This window comes from Haliotis rufescens, unplaced genomic scaffold, assembly GCF_023055435.1.
Source record: "Haliotis rufescens isolate VD_foot unplaced genomic scaffold, xgHalRufe1.0.p SCAF_8, whole genome shotgun sequence".
Taxonomy (NCBI): Eukaryota; Metazoa; Mollusca; class Gastropoda; order Lepetellida; family Haliotidae; genus Haliotis; species Haliotis rufescens.
In genome coordinates this window covers 14,795,584-14,815,251 of record NW_025964372.1, presented here as the reverse complement: position 1 = coordinate 14,815,251, position 19,668 = coordinate 14,795,584, and the positions used below count along the sequence as shown (strand labels likewise).

Below are 19,668 nucleotides of genomic sequence, written 5' to 3'. Positions count from 1 at the left end.
TAGATTGTATTCCTGATTTTAATTATTGGATTTATTCAATATGAAACACTTGCTTTAGAAGGAACATTGTCATTATCTCAATAAGGTATGTAATGACAATGCTAATAGCAATGAGCAAAGAATAAGCGATGTTATATTGTCTTCTTTATTCCTCTTCATGTGAAGTTTTCAAGCAAGTGATTAAGAAAGTGGAAATAAAATTTACATCAGGTAATATTATGCTAGAAACAGTGTGCAGAATTTGATTATTTAAACCGTTACATAACCAGATCTTCTTATCCAGTAAACAGGTCTCAGTTTGGCATATTATGTCAAGCTGTGGGGGTTGAGGTTAACAATTTGGATCCACAGCTATGCTTGTCGTAAGAGTCGACTAAATAGATCAGGTGGTCAGGGTCGATGATGTGCTTGATGTCATGTCATCGTATCCTAATTGTGTAAACCCAGACTCGATTACTTACATTTTGCCGTGCCTTACATTACAGGGGTAGTAAATAATTGACATATTCATTAGATAGGGCCTATCAAATGAGTTATTTTAATATTTCTCAAACTATAATTTGGATTGTGGAAAGGAGTCAAAAGCTCAAGATGAAATCAACTTTAATTCCATATCTCTAAGGGGTTTAGCATTGGGGAACAGGAGAATACGAAGGTGTTCACCTTCATGGAATACGTTTCATTAGTTATATTCTTATCGAGATATGTTCTTCACTTTAAAAAATTATTGTTTTTAATAATTAATTATTAATCATTTTTTATATCACACAGGACTTTCGGCGTGACAAGAACACTCTTAAAACTCTTGACTAACTTAACGCGTCACAATAAGTAGAATGTAATTCCATGCACAAATGGCGTTGGGAATCATGCAGTTTGAAACAGTAACATCTAATCATCTTTAACATGTAGTGCTTAAAGTACAGATATAGTGACAAAGTCGGGGCAGGCGTCGCAACCATTAACCAGCGCCAGTATCCGCGGCCTGTCAAGACCATGCCCAGGTTCGTGGGTTTCAACAAGATGGTAAACGTCTTTCACCTGCGCCACTTTGCCCTTTCCTCCCACATTAGGCTGACACATGGTGATATAAAGGAACTACTGTTTAAGGTGGCTTTCAACGGACACACTGACACTTAAAGGGGAAGTGTACATGCAAAAATCACTTTCTTTCTTTTTCTAAACAAAACGCAATTTTAGAATTAGTTAATATCTGTGTTTGAAAATGTAAACTCATTTTTTTCGCAGTGAAAGTAGGAAGCTCACAATAGTGTGAAAATGATATGCCGTTATGAGGCCTTCGTTTTTCGAGCTAAACAGGCCTGAGTTATCCCCCTTAGATTATGACGTAATTGGTGCCAATTCAACTGGATCCCTGTCTATTCTCAACGCAAAAGATATCAAGTACCAGTTTTCGGTAAAACAACATGGCCTACGACACACTCCGGCGCAGTGGTGACTCAGCATAACACTATGCTGGCTGGCGTCTGAGACGCTAGAATCACACACCTGTACCTACACCACGTGAAGCGGCTCTAACATAGCATGATGACGTCATAATGTTTATCAATTGGCACCAATGACGTCATATTGCAAGGGGCATAAGCCATGGTGTTTTTGTTATGAAAATAGAACACTTGGTAAAAGTTAAAAATATCAATCGTTTTAATGCAAAACATATGTTAATTAATTGTGATATTTTTATATTTTTGTCTATGACACTACTAGGTTAATACTTTTAATGTGGAAAAAGTACAAGAAAAATAGGTTCATTTCCGTGTGAACTTGCCCTTTAAGCCTTAACATCATGAATAGTTGTTTGTAGCTTATGTAGAATTTCTGCAGAATTCAAGAAGACATCAATTTTCTTTTAGTATGCGATTTGGTTGTTCAATTGTGTCGCAAATCGTCGTCATATAGCTGGAATATTGCTGAGTGCGGCGTTAAACAACAAATAAACAAACAAACAATTATATTACTTCACAATTTTCACATGCCTTGCAATGTGTAGTAAAGGATAATCATAGCTTCTACCGATTTCAGTATAGGAATTTGATACTTCAGAAATGTGTGCACTTCAAATAGTCTTTTGTATATAGGTAATGTCAAATATAAGGCTTTTAGTACATAGGTAATGTGAAATATGGGACTGCTGTCATATAATTCGCCTGTCCAGGGGATCTCAAGGGAGCAACTGGTATCCTGTAGATTTCTGGATGGTTTAGTGAGAACCTAGTAAGGATGGTCCAAGTCTTGATTAATAAAATGATAACCGGTCACTGAGCAGGAGATTCCCATCAATGTATTATCGTTAAGCATTGTTATACAGATAACTCATTACCGTTAAACCATACATAATAAGGAAGAATGCAATTTCACTGCTTATGATTATCTACGGGGCTCATTTTCACTTTTATATTATTTTAGTACTTAGGTGTAGACCATTTGATATTCTTGTGCAAAACAAAGCAGTGCTAGAACATTAACTACTTCTGACAGATTGCCTATGCATATGCACGTTGTTGGTTTTTTTTTCGTTTCATATTTCTCATTTTCGGACCGAACAAAAACGTGTCTTGCTGACTTGAGCTGTGACATCAAGATTGCAGTGATGACTTTTAACATTTGAGAGTCAATATCCATGCCCAACAATAGCACACACGACAATGTGATTACAGTTGCGAAATGTGTTAATATGATGTTCTTGCTACGGTATTTGATTGAGTTTTCACTATTAGAAATATGCTACAGCAAAGCACATGGCTTCATTTGAGAACCAAACAGAAAAGAACGAAAACGTACTGGAATCATTGAGATTCCTAGGTTAGGCGTGGTCAGATGGTAGGTGTAGCCGCATGTGTCGAACCCCGCATAAGTCGAACTAGTTTCCAGGTCCCAAGGAGTTCGAGACAACAGGGTTCGCCTGTTTAATGAGTCGTATAAACGGAATGGCTCCAATTTATCATGCCACTCCATTGTTTACCACGCCATGAGATTGCTAAGAGTAGAGTGAAACCTAACTCACTCATTCACTGCAATATTCGGTATTTGCTATATGGTTCGATGTTGACATTATGTTGTACACGAAGTCTTGGAGAGGCATCCAGATGGAATATCTCACATGCAATACCTCACAGATCATTCTTATCACAATGTCAGATGTTCGACCCTACAGGTGCCACTTACAACTGTCTCATCACAGTTCATACTCTACAGATGCGACCTGCCACTATGTTGTCTAATGAGTCGTCCCGATGGTGCCATTGCACATATAAGACCCTATGGCTGATTTTATAGTTCGCCACAAGGGATACATATCCAGCGTATGTGTAGCTAGTGATGTACATTCCAATTCTTGTGACTGCGAAGACTCTTTAAACTGCAACCAACCTGTTACGTGTTGGTAATATTACCTCAGGTAACTTCTCTATTGTTTACAATGACAACATTCGTCAATTATTATTTAACTATGGACCATATCAAATACTGCCTCATATAAGGCCTGTATGTTTACTGTGGAAGAAATCCACGCAAAACCACGCACAGTACTATCAACTTTTGAATTGACTCTAAAACGTGAAGACAAGTCCCCTCCTCTTTTGAGCTAGATTCCAAATCTCCATAAGATACGTACAAAGTGAGATTTTGCTTGGTCCTGCAAAGTACCACTGAATCCTTGTCTCAAACCTTAACCATAATCCTAAATACCACCAATGAAGGGCTTTCTTTATGTTAACAGAAAGTATTTGAGACAAGTCAATTTATGACCATGTGGTTTTTCAAAAACTCAAGGAATTTGCTTGAATTTTTGCCATCTCAGAAAAAAAGGCAAATTCATTTTTAGTTTTTAACTTTGTACATCACTGTCCTACACGAAGAACTTAAAGGACAACTTCGTTCCTTTATCTATGGGACAATTGTTACTGAACGTGGTGACCATAGATAGAATTACGTATATTCAGAGGTTTAGGACAATTTATCAGACATGAAACCAAATGTCATCTGACATTTACTGAGAAAACATTATGTGAAATGCTGGACTTATTCAAGTTGGCATGCCCATGGTCACCAACTGTTCTTCCCTTCTCACTTCTGTTTATTTATACATATGATTGCCATAGTCTTAGCGCTAAGATCGCTTTGTGCAAGTGGGTCCTGGTGTCACAAACTTTGAGGTACAATCAGGGATGCTCTTTCTTCGAAGATTTAGAGATTCTTCAGGACATTTTCTAAGTTGACACATCAGTGACAAGAATGATGTCTGATGCAATTTCCCATTTTGACTTGTACCATATATTTACCTGTTTTTGGTGTGAAAAATTGACTTGCCTTTGTTTGTGTTTGTAAATAGTACCGCCGTTTGGGCAGGATACGCTCACCTTTTCGCGAACTCCTGGTGTCATATCGATTTGATAGTGATTCATGAACACATTCTCATGATATTATCGGAATCGTACAATGGATTCTGCTTTTAGTTGAGATATCTTATGATTTACTTCTACAACTGAGTTCTTATACACATGGCTCGTGCCTGTATCATACTTGGTAGTAGTATATCCCTTCGGAGTAACATATGGACCCCAGTCACCATGCCTGAAGGTAAAGCGAAACATAGGTAATGTGTGTGGTTTCGTGTTGCTGATACATGTAGTTGATAGGTTGCACTTCTTTTTTTGCAAAGGTTGGTTGGTCGGTTTGTTTGTTGGTTTAACGCCGCATTCAGCACTATTCCAGCTATATGACGGCGTTCTGTAAATAATCGAGTCTGGACCAGACAATCCAGTGATTGATATCATGAGCATCGCTCCACGCAATTGGGATCGATGACATGCATCAACCAAGTCAACGAGTCTGACCACCCGATCACATTAGTCGCCTCTTACGACAAGCATAGTCGCCTTTTACGGTAAGCATGGGTTGCTGTAGATCTATTCTAGCCCGGATCTTCACGGTTCTTTTGCAAAGGTCTGGTATGACCCGGCCCATCATTGCAGGTATTTTTTTCCATTTTAACTATGATTGATTTTTTCATTTGCTCAAGATCCAGGTAAACGCAGTGGAATGAAACGCAGACATTTATATGAATATAATTTTCGTGAATAATTATATATGTTATAATATATCAAATGTTAGTTTTTCCCTTAACCATATTTTCTTACGTATGTTGTTTTCTCAACAGATATGAATTTGTTTGGTCGCGAGGAAGCTAAAGAGGACCAGCAAAGTGCACAGAATATTGAGAAAAAGTGAGCAATGATTGTTGTTTGTTTGTTTGTTTGTTTAATGTTAATCAACTAAGTCAGCCATCCTTACCACCCGATCCCGTTAGTCGGCTCCCACAACAAGCATGGGCTGCTGAAGAATTCTAGCCCGCATCTTCATGAGGAAGTGAAGAATGGCCGTCTTCAATGGGAACTTTAAACAATACATCTAATAAGTTTCCAAATTAATCTGTAAAAAGGATACTTATCAAAAGAACATTAAAAAGGGAATTGCAGCCGAGGAAAATTCATTGTCTGAGAAAGAATATGACAATCCTTTAGGGACCGATCGTTGGGTATTCTGGGCGTGGGGTGTGTGGGGCTGGGACTTTTGGAAGGACAAAAATGTTCGGCCCCCCAAATAAAAACAACAGAAAAACAACTTTCTAAACAATTTGTAATAAATCTTTAGACCACCGCACACAGACTCCTCCTTTCACAGCACAGAGAAACCGAAAAATATCCTATCCCTAACAAAAAAATTATATGATGGTCACGTGGCAAAGTTTAGCATGTCTGTTAAGGTTTCTTAATGCCTAACCTTTTTGATAATTAGTGTTTAATTTTTTCTTCCAGGTACGCTCGTCTGTCCTACTTCCGGTCACCTTCACGCCCACGTTATGGATGGAACAATAGAGGAAGAGGACGCTACTCTAGGTGAGGATTAAAGGGTTGTTGGTAGTTACCTCCCTTATCACGGCAGGAAAACATCGTTCCAAATTTCTGTACACGCAATGTCACCATACGTCTTGAAAGCGATTCTTGCTGCCATACGATAATCCCAAGTCCAATTTGCTATAATTCCAAATGGATGTCATTTGGTACTGATGTATTTGCATCTTCAACAATTTACATTTTGCGTAGACGGAAACACGGAATGATGCCAATGCCAACTAGCATACCAATGCTGCCAAGTGATTTTGTAGAGCATCTTGGTGTGTCACCTGCTTGTAGTATACACGTCACAGTGGAGTGCATAACGTGCTGCACATCAGCAATGACTTTGTATTGTTATCACGGCTCAATGACACGTTACACATCCTTCAGTTGAATCAGTTCCGTATTAGAAAAAAACAATTTTGTTGCGTGTCCTTTGATACAGACACACATTGTTTCCGATATTCTCTTAAATGTCAATCAGTTGTCAAAATATCAATATACGAATAACGAGGTGTCTCTATGGTCGTAATGAAGGATGTTTTATATCTATATATGTATAGATACATTTCTTCGTTAATATCACCAACCATTACTGTCAAGGGGTATCGTCATAGATAAATCATTTTGGTTGAACGTGGTGCATTTTCTGTAAATGTCAGAACAGATGGCACAAGAAAAGATAATGTTTTGTCTAGAGGCGTAGCTATGATAACTTCGTGCTCTTTTCGTAATTTAAAGAGTCTGACTTATCTGAAAATAATACATCGTCATTCAAACAGAGAAACGTTTAAAAAATACTTAAACTGACACTTATTGATGCCTTGATCTTGATGTGAAGATTCTGATATGTCTGAAATTGCGTTAACAGACAATCATTTTGATTGCGAGAAGAGATGGCATTCCTTGGAATAGAGCATATACGTGTTTAAGTAAATCGTTTTCGAAATTAATTTATCTTTTGTGTGCATGTTTATCATTGGAAAATGTAGTAAATAGTATAGCTGCATAGTTAGTTTCTTTGTTAGAGAGCCTACCAGTAGCATTTCCCGTTGTTTACTCTTTGTTAAATGTTCTTTTAACTCGGTCTCCCACACTAGAAATTAGCATGACTATACCTGTATACTGTGGACAAATAATGTATTTGCATCCAGACATATTGATCGTTCATTGTAGATGGCATTGTAGTCACAATCAACAGGTCTAGTTTGAACTGCCGTACTAAATAGCCAACTTGAATTGATTCAAACCAAATCACTTGTAGTACGTCTTTAATTGTATCACTACCCTTTGTGCCCAGAACCCTCTAACGTACCCTTCTAACAAACTCCCCTTAACGTTAACGTTGTGTATGCTCCAGAATGCATGGTTAATTTAAGTTACTTTGTGCACAGAACTGTTGTAGTTTTTGTAGCATTGTATCCACTTTGAACAACCATGTCCGTATTTCAGACCTGTACAGAGATCCCCTATGTATGGATGGAGGCATCGTTCAAGGTATTTGTTGGGGCCACTAAACAGAATAAGTGGCAACTATTTTTCATACTTTTATCTTTCTTTGCATTTCAGAACCTGCAATCGAGTTTAAGATATAGTAAAACATAATCACACACACATATATATATATATATATATTGTAGAATTGGTAATGGTCTGTTTTGTTGTCTTTTCGTCTCGTTAATGATCAAGTGATCACCATCATTTGTTGTTTTATAAGGTATATGTAACATTTATATAATTATATTTAATTGTACTCCTCTGCATTTTTGTATACACGTTTAGTAAATAGTTCGATTGCAGATTCAATACATATGATTCACAGACTACTCTTTGCAATGTGAAAATATTCCTTTAATATTATCAAGCTAAACTTTACGTTTCCTGTTCATCTAAAAACAACGTTTTGATATGTGTATATTCTAATACAGTTTAGTGCAGTATGGTGTTTTCGGTTGGCGAGAGTTCAGTCAATAACATGTTATTAACCTGCTTTACGGTTTTCTATAAATTCCTGTGGAATGAGATAGTAATAGCTCTATTTCATTCATAATTTTTTTTATTTTGAGATATCACACATTGAAAAAGATTGCTACTTCGAGGCATCTAAAACTTTGCCTTTTTATTTAACATTTCTGTTTTCAATTCGCGGAAAGCCTTAGGGGAATCTTCATTTTCATGTTGCACGGTGTCAAAATTAATGGCTCCCTATGTTCAACCGTGTGTAACACATCGGAGGGGATATAAACAGTTAAAATCAAATATTCGGTGTTATGATCACCAGTGATGCACTTTTTTTTTTTTAATTTAATCAAATTGTAACAGAGATGTATTACAAGTGCCAAATTATCTGTGACTACCCCATATCGAAAACAGCAATTATTGTTGTACGTCATACATGAAACCAACATACCATGAAACAAACGTGTTGCATAGCATGACCGGGTCATGATTTTATTTTAGAGGTTAATGACGAAACGAAGTTGGGATGGTCCATACAATTTAATGGAACTTTTCCCGTATTCCGTATTCTTAAACTAAATACACAAAGACTTGGTTATTTGGAAATAATACAAAATCAAAGTAAACATTTTTGTTGATTGGTAATCTTTCTTCCCTTTATGGGGTATTTCGTAGTCTTAACTTGAAACTCCTGTTAAACCTCAAGTTGGCTCCACAAGGAAAACCATGACAAAACAATGACTTGAACAGTTATTTCATTCTTTAATGCATCTAAATATGTATATGTTTTTACCAGCCGTCCCAAGATGCCATGGGAGTACCTTCCTGACAGCTACTGCTTCCGCAACCGATGCCGATCCAACTTTGACTGCTGCAAAAAATACAACTTGTGCAACCCAGCTGCCAAACTGTGCTATGATTGCTGGTACGGGCACCCGTGCAGGCGCAATGAAGACTGCTGTGCAAAATACCCCACTTGCAACAAGCACAGGGGCATGTGTGTGGATTAAAGAAACACTGGAGCTGGATACACGTTTCCAAAAACTGTCATGAGATGGCTTTGCTTTAAGTATGGTATTGCAATTAATTCCGACATTCACGTTATGCCTTGTGATATTAAATCCGTACACCAGAACAAAATTAAGTAAAAAAGATCAGTTTGATATGATATATATTATACTATTTTCAGTAGAGAAATAACCATGGCCAAAACAACACCAAGAACGCAAACGCAAAAATCAGTTCTCTGCAACGCCTATCTTAAACGTAAAGCTGTCCCCATGATGTCCAACATTCCAAAGAGTGTATGGCTAGAAATTATTCCAGGATAATTTCAAAATTATGGAGAAAATCGCTTCAATTAACATGTTTTTGTCTTCATTTGTTGGTTTATGCCTGATTATTTAGCCTTATAGCATCGGCTAAAATACTTATTTTCATATGCAAATACATATACTGAGTATGTGTATTGCAAAAGGTGATTGCTACAAAGTCACAGTCATACATTCTGATCAATGCATAGAAAAAATATTTCTGACATGCTTTTTCAAAGAAAATGGAAACGGGTCAACGAACTTCACGAAGTGATTCAGACAAAGTATATGCATATATATACGAACGCGTTGACACCCTTGCAAAAGTAAATTGTAATTAGGATATTCAGATACTTATTACTGTATATTTTATAATTCTATTTTATGTATATGTATATCGTTTTGAAAATTATATACTGCCAAACTTTTCAGGTCAAGAGGTTGTGTTCATGATTATCGTCCCAGTAATCATGAGAGGTCATTATTCATGTCCTAGATTGTTTTGTATAAGGACACATTATCTAGAGGTCGTTAGTTACTTCATCTACACATTCTTTAAACGAAGTGTTTCCTGGATTTGGGCCTTGTATTTTTAATGCATACGTGATTTATAATCTGAAGAGTCTTTCTTATGTTATTTTATTGTATATTCGTTCGATTTGACTAATTAGAGTGAGTTTAATTGGTATTATGACCCTCATAATTACCAGTGGTTCAATTCGTTTCAAGGCCAGTCGAAAGTCAGATGTATGAATCTCATTTCATCAATATTTTAAGAAACAGAAAAACACTCATATCATCATTTCGCTCACAGTGACAAGATTGTGCTATGTACATCAGATTATCAGCTTTTCAAAACATCATGAATAAACTATAATTTGAGGTCTATTGTGTCTTGTTGTAATGGCTTTAAGTGGAGATATCGGGGGTGGTGAAGATTAGTAAAATACGTGGATCGTAACTCCAGGGTACCTATATTTACTTTGGCTCAAAGCTTTTATGAAATATCCAGTATCCATACAAAGCAATACCATACAGTCTGTATCATGTACGTGAGCGATGTCCGACATCACGAATTCCATACAGTCTGTATCAGGTGTCTTGGCAATGTCCGACATCACGGATTCCATATAGTCTGTATCATGTGTCTAAACGATGTCCGACATCACCAGTTCCATACAGTCTGTATCATGTGTCTCGGCAATGTCCGACATTACCAGTTTCATACAGTCTCTATTATGTGTCTGAGCAATGTCCGACATCACGAATTCCATACAGTCTCTATCATGTGTCTGAGCGATGTCCGACATCACCAGTTCCATAAAGTCTGGATCATGTGTCTCAGCAATATCCGACATCTCTAGTTCCATACAGTCTGTATCATGTGTCTGAGCGATGTCCGACATCACCAGTTCCATACAGTCTGTATCATGTGTATCTGCAATGTCAGACATCACCAGTTCCATACAGTCTGTATCATGTGTCTGGTTAATGTCCGACATCTCTAGTTCCATACAGTCTGTATCATGTGTCTGAGCGATGTCCGACATCACCAGTTCCATACAGTCTGTATCATGTGTCTGAGCAATGTCCGACATCACCAGTTCCATACAGTCTGTATCATGTGTCTGGTCAATGTCCGACATTTCTAGTTCCATACAGTCTGTATAATGTGTCTGAGCAATGTCCCACATCACCAGTTCCATACAGTCTGTATCATGTGTCTGAGCAATGTCCGACATCACGAATTCCATACAGTCTGTATCATGTGTCTTAGCGATGTCCGACATCACCAGTTCCATACAGTCTGTATCCTGTGTCTGAGCATTGTCCTACATCACCAGTTCCATACAGTCTCTATCATGTGTCTGAGCAATGTCCGACATCACCAGTTCCATACAGTCTCTATCATGTGTCTGAGCAATGTCCGACATCACCAGTTACATACAGTCTGAATCATGTGTCTGAGCAATGTCCGACATAACGATTTCCATACAGTCTCTATCATGTGTCTGAGCGATGTCCGACATCACCAGTTCCATACAGTCTGGATCATGTGTCTGAGCAATGTCCGACATCACCAATTCAATACAGTCTGTATCATGTGTCTGGTTAATGTCCGACATTTCTAGTTCCATACAGTTGTATCATGTGTCTGAGCGATGTCCGACATCACCAGTTCCATACAGTCTGCTTCATGTGTCTGGTCAATGTCCCACATCACCAGTTCCATACAGTCTGTATCATGTGTATCTGCAATGTCCGACATCACCAGTTCCATACAGTCTGTATCATGTGTCTGAGCAATGTCCGGCATCACCAGTTCCATACAATCTGTATCATGTGTCTGAGCAATGTCCGACATCACCAATTCCATACAGTCTGTATCATGTGTCTGAGCAATGTCCGACATCACCAGTTCCATACAGTCTGTATCATGTGTCTGAGCAATGTCCGACATCACCAGTTACATACAGTCTGTATCATGTGTCTGAGCAATGTCCGACATAACGAATTCCATACAGTCTCTATCATGTGTCTGAGCGATGTCCGACATCACCAGTTCCATACAGTCTGTATCATGTGTCTGGTTAATGTCCGACATCACCAGTTCCATACAGTCTGCATCATGTGTCTCAGCAATGTCCGACATCACCAGTTCTATACAGTCTGCATCATGTGTCTGAGCGATGTCCGACATCACCAGTTCCATACAGTCTGCTTCATGTGTCTGGTCAATGTCCCACATCACCAGTTCCATACATTATGTATCATTTGTCTGAGCAATGTCCGACATCACCAGTTCCATACAGTCTGCATCATGTGTCTGAGCAATGTCCGACATCACCAATTCAATACAGTCTCTATCATGTGTCTGAGCGATGTCCGACATCACCAGTTCCATACAGTCTGCATCATGTGTCTCAGCAATGTCCGACATCACCAGTTCCATACACTCTGTATCATGTGTCTGAGCAATGTCCGACATCACCAATTCCATACAGTCTCTATCATGTGTCTTAGCAATGTCCGACATCACCAGTTCCATACAGTCTGCATCATGTGTCTCAGCAATGTCCGACATCACCAGTTCTATACAGTCTGCATCATGTGTCTGAGCGATGTCCGACATCACCAGTTCCATAAAGTCTGTATCATGTGTCTCAGCAATATCCGACATTACCAGTTCCATACGGTCTGTATCATGTGTCTGAGCAATGTCCGACATCACCAGTTCCATACAGTCTCTATCATGTGTCTGGTTAATGTCCGTAATCACCAGTTCCATACAGTCTGTATAATGTGTCTCAGCAATATCCGACATCTCTAGTTCCATACAGTCTGTATCATGTGTCTGAGCGATGTCCGACATAACCAGTTCCATACAGTCTGTATCATGTGTCTGGTTAATGTCCGACATCTCTAGTTCCATACAGTCTGTATCATGTGTCTGAGCGATGTCCGACATCACCAGTTCCATACAGTCTGTATCATGTGTCTGAGCAATGTCCGACATCACCAGTTCCATACAGTCTGTATCATGTGTCTGGTCAATGTCCGACATTTCTAGTTCCATACAGTCTGTATAATGTGTCTGAGCAATGTCCGACATCACCAGTTCCATACAGTCTGTATCATGTGTCTGGTCAATGTCCGACATCACCAGTTCCATACAGTCTCTATCATGTGTCTGAGCAATGTCCGACATCACCAGTTACATACAGTCTCTATCATGTGTCTGAGCAATGTCCGACATAACGATTTCCATACAGTCTGCATCATGTGTCTGAGCGATGTCCGACATCACCAGTTCCATACAGTCTGGATCATGTGTCTGAGCAATGTCCGACATCACCAATTCAATACAGTCTGTATCATGTGTCTGGTTAATGTCCGACATTTCTAGTTCCATACAGTTGTATCATGTGTCTGAGCGATGTCCGACATCACCAGTTCCATACAGTCTGTATCATGTGTATCTGCAATGTCCGACATCACCAGTTCCATACAGTCTGTATCATGTGTATCTGCAATGTCCGGCATCACCAGTTCCATACAATCTGTATCATGTGTCTGAGCAATGTCCGACATCACCAATTCCATACAGTCTGTATCATGTGTCTGAGCAATGTCCGACATCACCAGTTCCATACAGTCTGTATCATGTGTCTGAGCAATGTCCGACATCACCAGTTACATACAGTCTGTATCATGTGTCTGAGCAATGTCCGACATAACGAATTCCATACAGTCTCTATCATGTGTCTGAGCGATGTCCGACATCACCAGTTCCATACAGTCTGTATCATGTGTCTGGTTAATGTCCGACATCACCAGTTCCATACAGTCTGCATCATGTGTCTCAGCAATGTCCGACATCACCAGTTCTATACAGTCTGCATCATGTGTCTGAGCGATGTCCGACATCACCAGTTCCATACAGTCTGCTTCATGTGTCTGGTCAATGTCCCACATCACCAGTTCCATACATTATGTATCATTTGTCTGAGCAATGTCCGACATCACCAGTTCCATACAGTCTGCATCATGTGTCTGAGCAATGTCCGACATCACCAATTCAATACAGTCTCTATCATGTGTCTGAGCGATGTCCGACATCACCAGTTCCATACAGTCTGCATCATGTGTCTCAGCAATGTCCGACATCACCAGTTCCATACACTCTGTATCATGTGTCTGAGCAATGTCCGACATCACCAATTCCATACAGTCTCTATCATGTGTCTTAGCAATGTCCGACATCACCAGTTCCATACAGTCTGCATCATGTGTCTGAGCAATGTCCGACATCACCAGTTCTATACAGTCTGCATCATGTGTCTGAGCGATGTCCGACATCACCAGTTCCATAAAGTCTGTATCATGTGTCTCAGCAATGTCCGACATTACCAGTTCCATACGGTCTGTATCATGTGTCTGAGCAATGTCCGACATCACCAGTTCCATACAGTCTCTATCATGTGTCTGGTTAATGTCCGTAATCACCAGTTCCATACAGTCTGTATAATGTGTCTCAGCAATATACGACATCTCTAGTTCCATACAGTCTGTATCATGTGTCTGAGCGATGTCCGACATAACCAGTTCCATACAGTCTGTATCATGTGTCTGGTTAATGTCCGACATCTCTAGTTCCATACAGTCTGTATCATGTGTCTGAGCGATGTCCGACATCACCAGTTCCATACAGTCTGTATCATGTGTCTGAGCAATGTCCCACATCACCAGTTCCATACAGTCTGTATCATGTGTCTGGTCAATGTCCGACATCACCAGTTCCATACAGTCTCTATCATGTGTCTGAGCAATGTCCGACATCACCAGTTCCATACAGTCTGTATCATGTGTCTGAGCAATGTCCGACATCACGAATTCCATACAGTCTGTATCCTGTGTCTCAGCAATGTCCGACATCACCAGTTCCATACAGTCTGTATCATGTGTCTGAGCAATGTCCGACATCACCAGTTCCATACAGTCTGTATCATGTGTCTGAGCAATGTCCGACATCACGAATTCCATACAGTCTGTATCCTGTGTCTCAGCAATGTCCGACATCACCAGTTCCATACAGTCTGTATCATGTGTCTGAGCAATGTCCGACATCACCAGTTCCATACAGTCTGTATCATGTGTCTGAGCAATGTCCGACATCACCAGTTCCATACAGTCTCTATCATGTGTCTGAACAATGTCCGACATCGCCAGTTACATACAGTCTGTATCATGTGTCTGAGCAATGTCCGACATAACGAATTCCATACAGCCTCTATCATGTGTCTGAGCAATGTCCGACATCACCAGTTCCATACAGTCTCTATCATGTGTCTGGTTAATGTCCGACATCACCAGTTCCATACAGTCTGCATCATGTGTCTCAGCAATGTCCGACATCACCAGTTCCATAAAGTCTGTATCATGTGTCTCAGCAATGTCCGACATTACCAGTTCCATACAGTCTCTATCATGTGTCTGAGCGATGTCCGACATCACCAGTTCCATACAGTCTGTATCATGTGTCTGAGCAATGTCCGACATCACCAGTTCCATACAGTCTCTATCATGTGTCAGAGCAATGTCCGACATCGCCAGTTACATACAGTCTGTATCATGTGTCTGAGCAATGTCCGACATAACGAATTCCATACAGTCTCTATCATGTGTCTGAGCAATGTCCGACATCACCAGTTCCATACAGTCTGTATCATGTGTCTGGTTAATGTCCGACATCACCAGTTCCATACAGTCTGCATCATGTGTCTCAGCAATGTCCGACATCACCAGTTCTATACAGTCTGCATCATGTGTCTGAGCGATGTCCGACATCACCAGTTCTATAAAGTCTGCATCATGTGTCTGGTTAATGTCCGACATCACCAGTTCCATAAAGTCTGTATCATGTGTCTCAGCAATGTCCGACATTACCAGTTCCATACAGTCTCTATCATGTGTCTGAGCAATGTCCGACATCACCAGTTCCATACAGTCTGTATCATGTGTCTGAGCAATGTCCGACATCACCAGTTCCATTACAGTCTGTATCATGTGTCTGAGCAATGTCCCACATCACCAGTTCGATACAGTCTGTATAATGTGTCTGAGCGATGTCCGACATCACCAGTTCCATACAGTCTGAATCATGTGTCTGAGCAATGTCCGACATCACAAGTTCCACAGTCTCTATCATGTGTCTGAGCAATGTCCGACATCAGGAGTTCCATACAGTCTGTATCATGTGTCTGAGCAATGACCGACATCACCAGTTCCATACAGTCTGTATCATGTGTCTGACCGATGTCCGACATTACGAGTTCCATACAGTCTGTATCATGTGTCTGAGCAATGTCCGACATCACCAGTTCCATACACTATGTATCATTTGTCTGAGCGATGTCCGACATCACCAGTTCTATAAAGTCAGCATCATGTGTCTGAGCGATGTCCGACATCACCAGTTCCATACAGTCTGTATCATGTGTCTGAGCAATGTCCGACATCACCAGTTCCATACAGTCTGGATCATGTGTCTGGTTAATGTCCGACATCACCAGTTCCATACAGTCTCTATCATGTGTCTGAGCAATGTCCGACATCACCAGTTCCATACAATCTGCTTCATGTGTCTGGTCAATGTCCGACATCACCAGTTCCATACACTATGTATCATTTGTCTGAGCAATGTCCGACATCACCAGTTCCATACAGTCTGCATCATGTGTCTGAGCGATGTCCGACATCACCAGTTCCATACAGTCTCTATCATGTGTCTGAGCAATGTCCGACATCACCAGTTCCATACAGTCTGTATCATGTGTCTGAGCAATGTCCGACATCACGAATTCCATACAGTCTCTATCATGTGTCTGAGCGATGTCCGACATCACCAGTTCCATACAGTCTGTATCATGTGCCTGAGCAATGTCCGACATCACCATTTCCATACAGTCTGTATCAGGTGTCTGAGCGATGTCCGAACCACCGGTTCAATAAAGATTGAATCTAAATTCTGATATGGGACATTGCTAAGACACAGGATCTGCATTCACATGATCTCTAGTTCCATACAGTCTCTATCATGTGCCTCAGCAATGTCCGACATCGGGAGTTCCATACAGTCTGCATCATGTGTCTTGTCAATGTCCGACATCACCAGATCCATACAGTCTGTATCATGTGTCTGAGCGATGTCCGACATTACGAGTTCCATACAGTCTGTATCATGTGTCTGAACAATGTCCGACATTACCAGTTCCATAAAGTCTGCTTCATGTGTCTGGTCAATGTCCCACATCACCAGTTCCATACACAATGTATCATGTTTCTGAGCGATGTCCGACATCACCAGTTCTATAAAGTCTGCATCATGTGTCTGAGCGATGTCCGACATCACCAGTTCCATACAGTCTGGACCATGTGCCTGAGCAATGTCCGACATCACCAGTTCCATACAGTCTGTATCATGTGTCTGAGCGATGTCCGAACCACCGGTTCCATAAAGATTGAATCCAACTTCTGATATGGGACATTGCTAAGACACATGATCTGCATTCACATGATACAAACTGAATCAAACTTTTAATGTGAGGCATTGTTCAGACACATGAGTTAAAGTAAATAACACTTTTGATAATAGGCAATGTGACAAATTAGAACATGACAGTTTGCGTTGGAGTGAGGTGAGGTGAAATTGGGTTTAACGTCGCGTCCAAGATTATTGCACTTATATAGCGACGTGCATGCACGTGTATGTGTGTGTGTGGCTGCTTGTACTAGTCCGGACTGATGCCGATTTATAGTGCTAGCTCACTGAGATACCATGCCGCAGTTTAACATGAATACCCCACTCAGACACAGTATACTGACTCCGAGCCGACCAGTCCTTGTTTTAGCCCCTTAATGCCGAGCGCCAGACAGGGTAACAACAAGTACAATCTTTTAACGTCTTTTTGTATGACGCGGCCCGGGATCGAACCCTGGACCTTCCGCTCTCCGGGCGGACGCTCTACCACAAGACCACGGAGGCGGTAGTTTGCGTTGGAAAACGATCAGTTGCTTCTGAAATCGACCGAATACCACCATTACAAAATGCAATCACGAAGTCTCCTCTGTCTACAGCTAGATCTTTCTCGTACTTTAATTTGAAATTAGATCTAAGTTTCAAAGTTAAAAAACCAAACTCCTTACTAATTCGTACTACTAAATGCCAACATTGCAAAATAACCAAGTACATAGACAAATCAGGTATATGAGTGCAGACTGACATTTCAACGTGGCCAGAGGCTCTTTATGGAAAACTAAAGACTAACTTTCGCTTTTATCTCTGTAGACATTGCTGGTGTCCGGGTGCTTTTCTGACTACATAGACAGGGGAGGGAAGTCTTTATGATACAAAACGTTTTAACCTACAACCATTCATCCACCTTTGCCGAACTAGGCTGGAATAGTGGAGTTGCTTTTTGGCTGGGTTAACGAGTCTATGCAAATGGCAAGATCCCGTAACGATATCGACATCCGGTTCATAAACACCATGTCCGTGCCGAATTTGTTCGATTGCAGGATTTGCAGAGCATGTGTACCGTCAACTGGGCATCGACAGATATTTTCCAAACCTTTTCATGTTTTTAACCAAGGTGCTCAAGTGATATGATGCACTTCGGGAGGAACTTCGTGAATTAAAACCCGTTTTGTTACAATAAAGGTTTTTATTATCGGTGAGATCGTTTTGACCGAGCGCCGCCATTTGTTTGAAGCAAATGCAAGTGATATGAGAGCAGGAATCTGATTGGTCAGTTGGGGAACATAGAAGGGACATAAGTCGTAATAGCCACTGGTGGCGCTGCAATCGAGCCCAGATATTCCAGCCAAGTTCGGCAAAGGTGGAAACTGGACTTTTAAAATCAGTTAACCCCTTTGCCTCGGGAAGATTGATACAAACTGAATCAAATTCTGAAAGGGGGCATTGCTCAGACACCGGATACAAACTCAATAAAATGTCTGATATGAGGCACATATCCCTGCGTATTCCTTCTTTATTCATCATTTTCGGTTATTTCGAACCTCGGATAACTCAAAGTATTTACGTAGGTCCCTTCAACTGCGACACAGCGGTGTTTGACTGTATGTGACTGAATGGATCGGTGGGTCAGGCTCGGTGACTGTGTTGATTGCGTGTCATCACACCCAGACGGCGTTGATCGTTGTTCAATCTATAAGTGTCTGATTCAGCTGAATATGGTGTTACTCATAACAAAGGAGAAAGGGTTGATTTCTCAAAACTTAAGAAGTTATTTTTTTATCTGCTCCGTAATTCGAGTTCATGTACTTTGAAGACAGTCACAAACAATCTTAAATTTCATATCGTTCTAAATCTCCCTGATTAGCTTTCGCAGTTTTGGAACGCATGGAGGACAGTTTCTGGAACGCTTGACAAACTTGCCGGCTGATGTATCTGCGGCTATCGTAGCCATAAAGTGATCAGATTGACCGTTACTGGAAGCCAAACAACTTGATTATACTTTCACAACTACCTTCATAGGCAAATTGTTGTTGCGAAATGAAAGTTTCCAAAGGAAAAAATGCTCAATCATTCATCCCAAAGTCATAATTATTTTCGTCAGAGGCGACGTTGAGCGTTAGCATTGGCCGTATACATTAACCGTCATCTAAGAGGTGGTGGGGTACCCTATCAGCTAAAGCGTTCGCTCCTCACGCCAAAGAGCCGGTTCGATTCCCCTCATGTGTTCATTATTCATTTGTGTTCCATTTCTGGCATCCCCATTCATGATGTTTTTGGAATATTGCTAAAAGGGACATACAGCCTCACTAATCTCCGAAAGGTAAAGCTTAACGCTCGGTGATCGCCAGAAGTCCTTACCCCTGGCAGTCCTGAACAGAAATCATTGTATGCCAGATATAGTAACGACGTAAGACTTCCACTCTTGCATGATGTCGGTTTC

At 40.5% G+C, this 19,668-nt stretch overlaps 1 protein-coding gene across 3 annotated transcripts in view; it reads left to right on the top strand.

The window, feature by feature from the left end:
• The window catches only part of LOC124149066, a 77,773-nt gene extending 67,697 nt beyond the window's left edge, over positions 1-10,076 (top strand). For 2 of the 3 annotated variants that reach the window (XM_046520425.2, XM_046520426.2), the window contains exons 3-6: positions 5,180-5,246; positions 5,838-5,918; positions 7,371-7,415; positions 8,674-10,076. In XM_046520425.2, coding sequence (XP_046376381.1) covers positions 5,180-5,246; positions 5,838-5,918; positions 7,371-7,415; positions 8,674-8,887 — 407 coding nt within the window. In that variant the 3' untranslated portion in view covers positions 8,888-10,076. The remainder of the gene's footprint in view (positions 1-5,179; positions 5,247-5,837; positions 5,919-7,370; positions 7,416-8,673) is intronic. The other variant, XM_046520427.2, reaches the window with a different exon arrangement.
• The last annotated feature ends 9,592 nt before the right edge of the window (positions 10,077-19,668 follow it).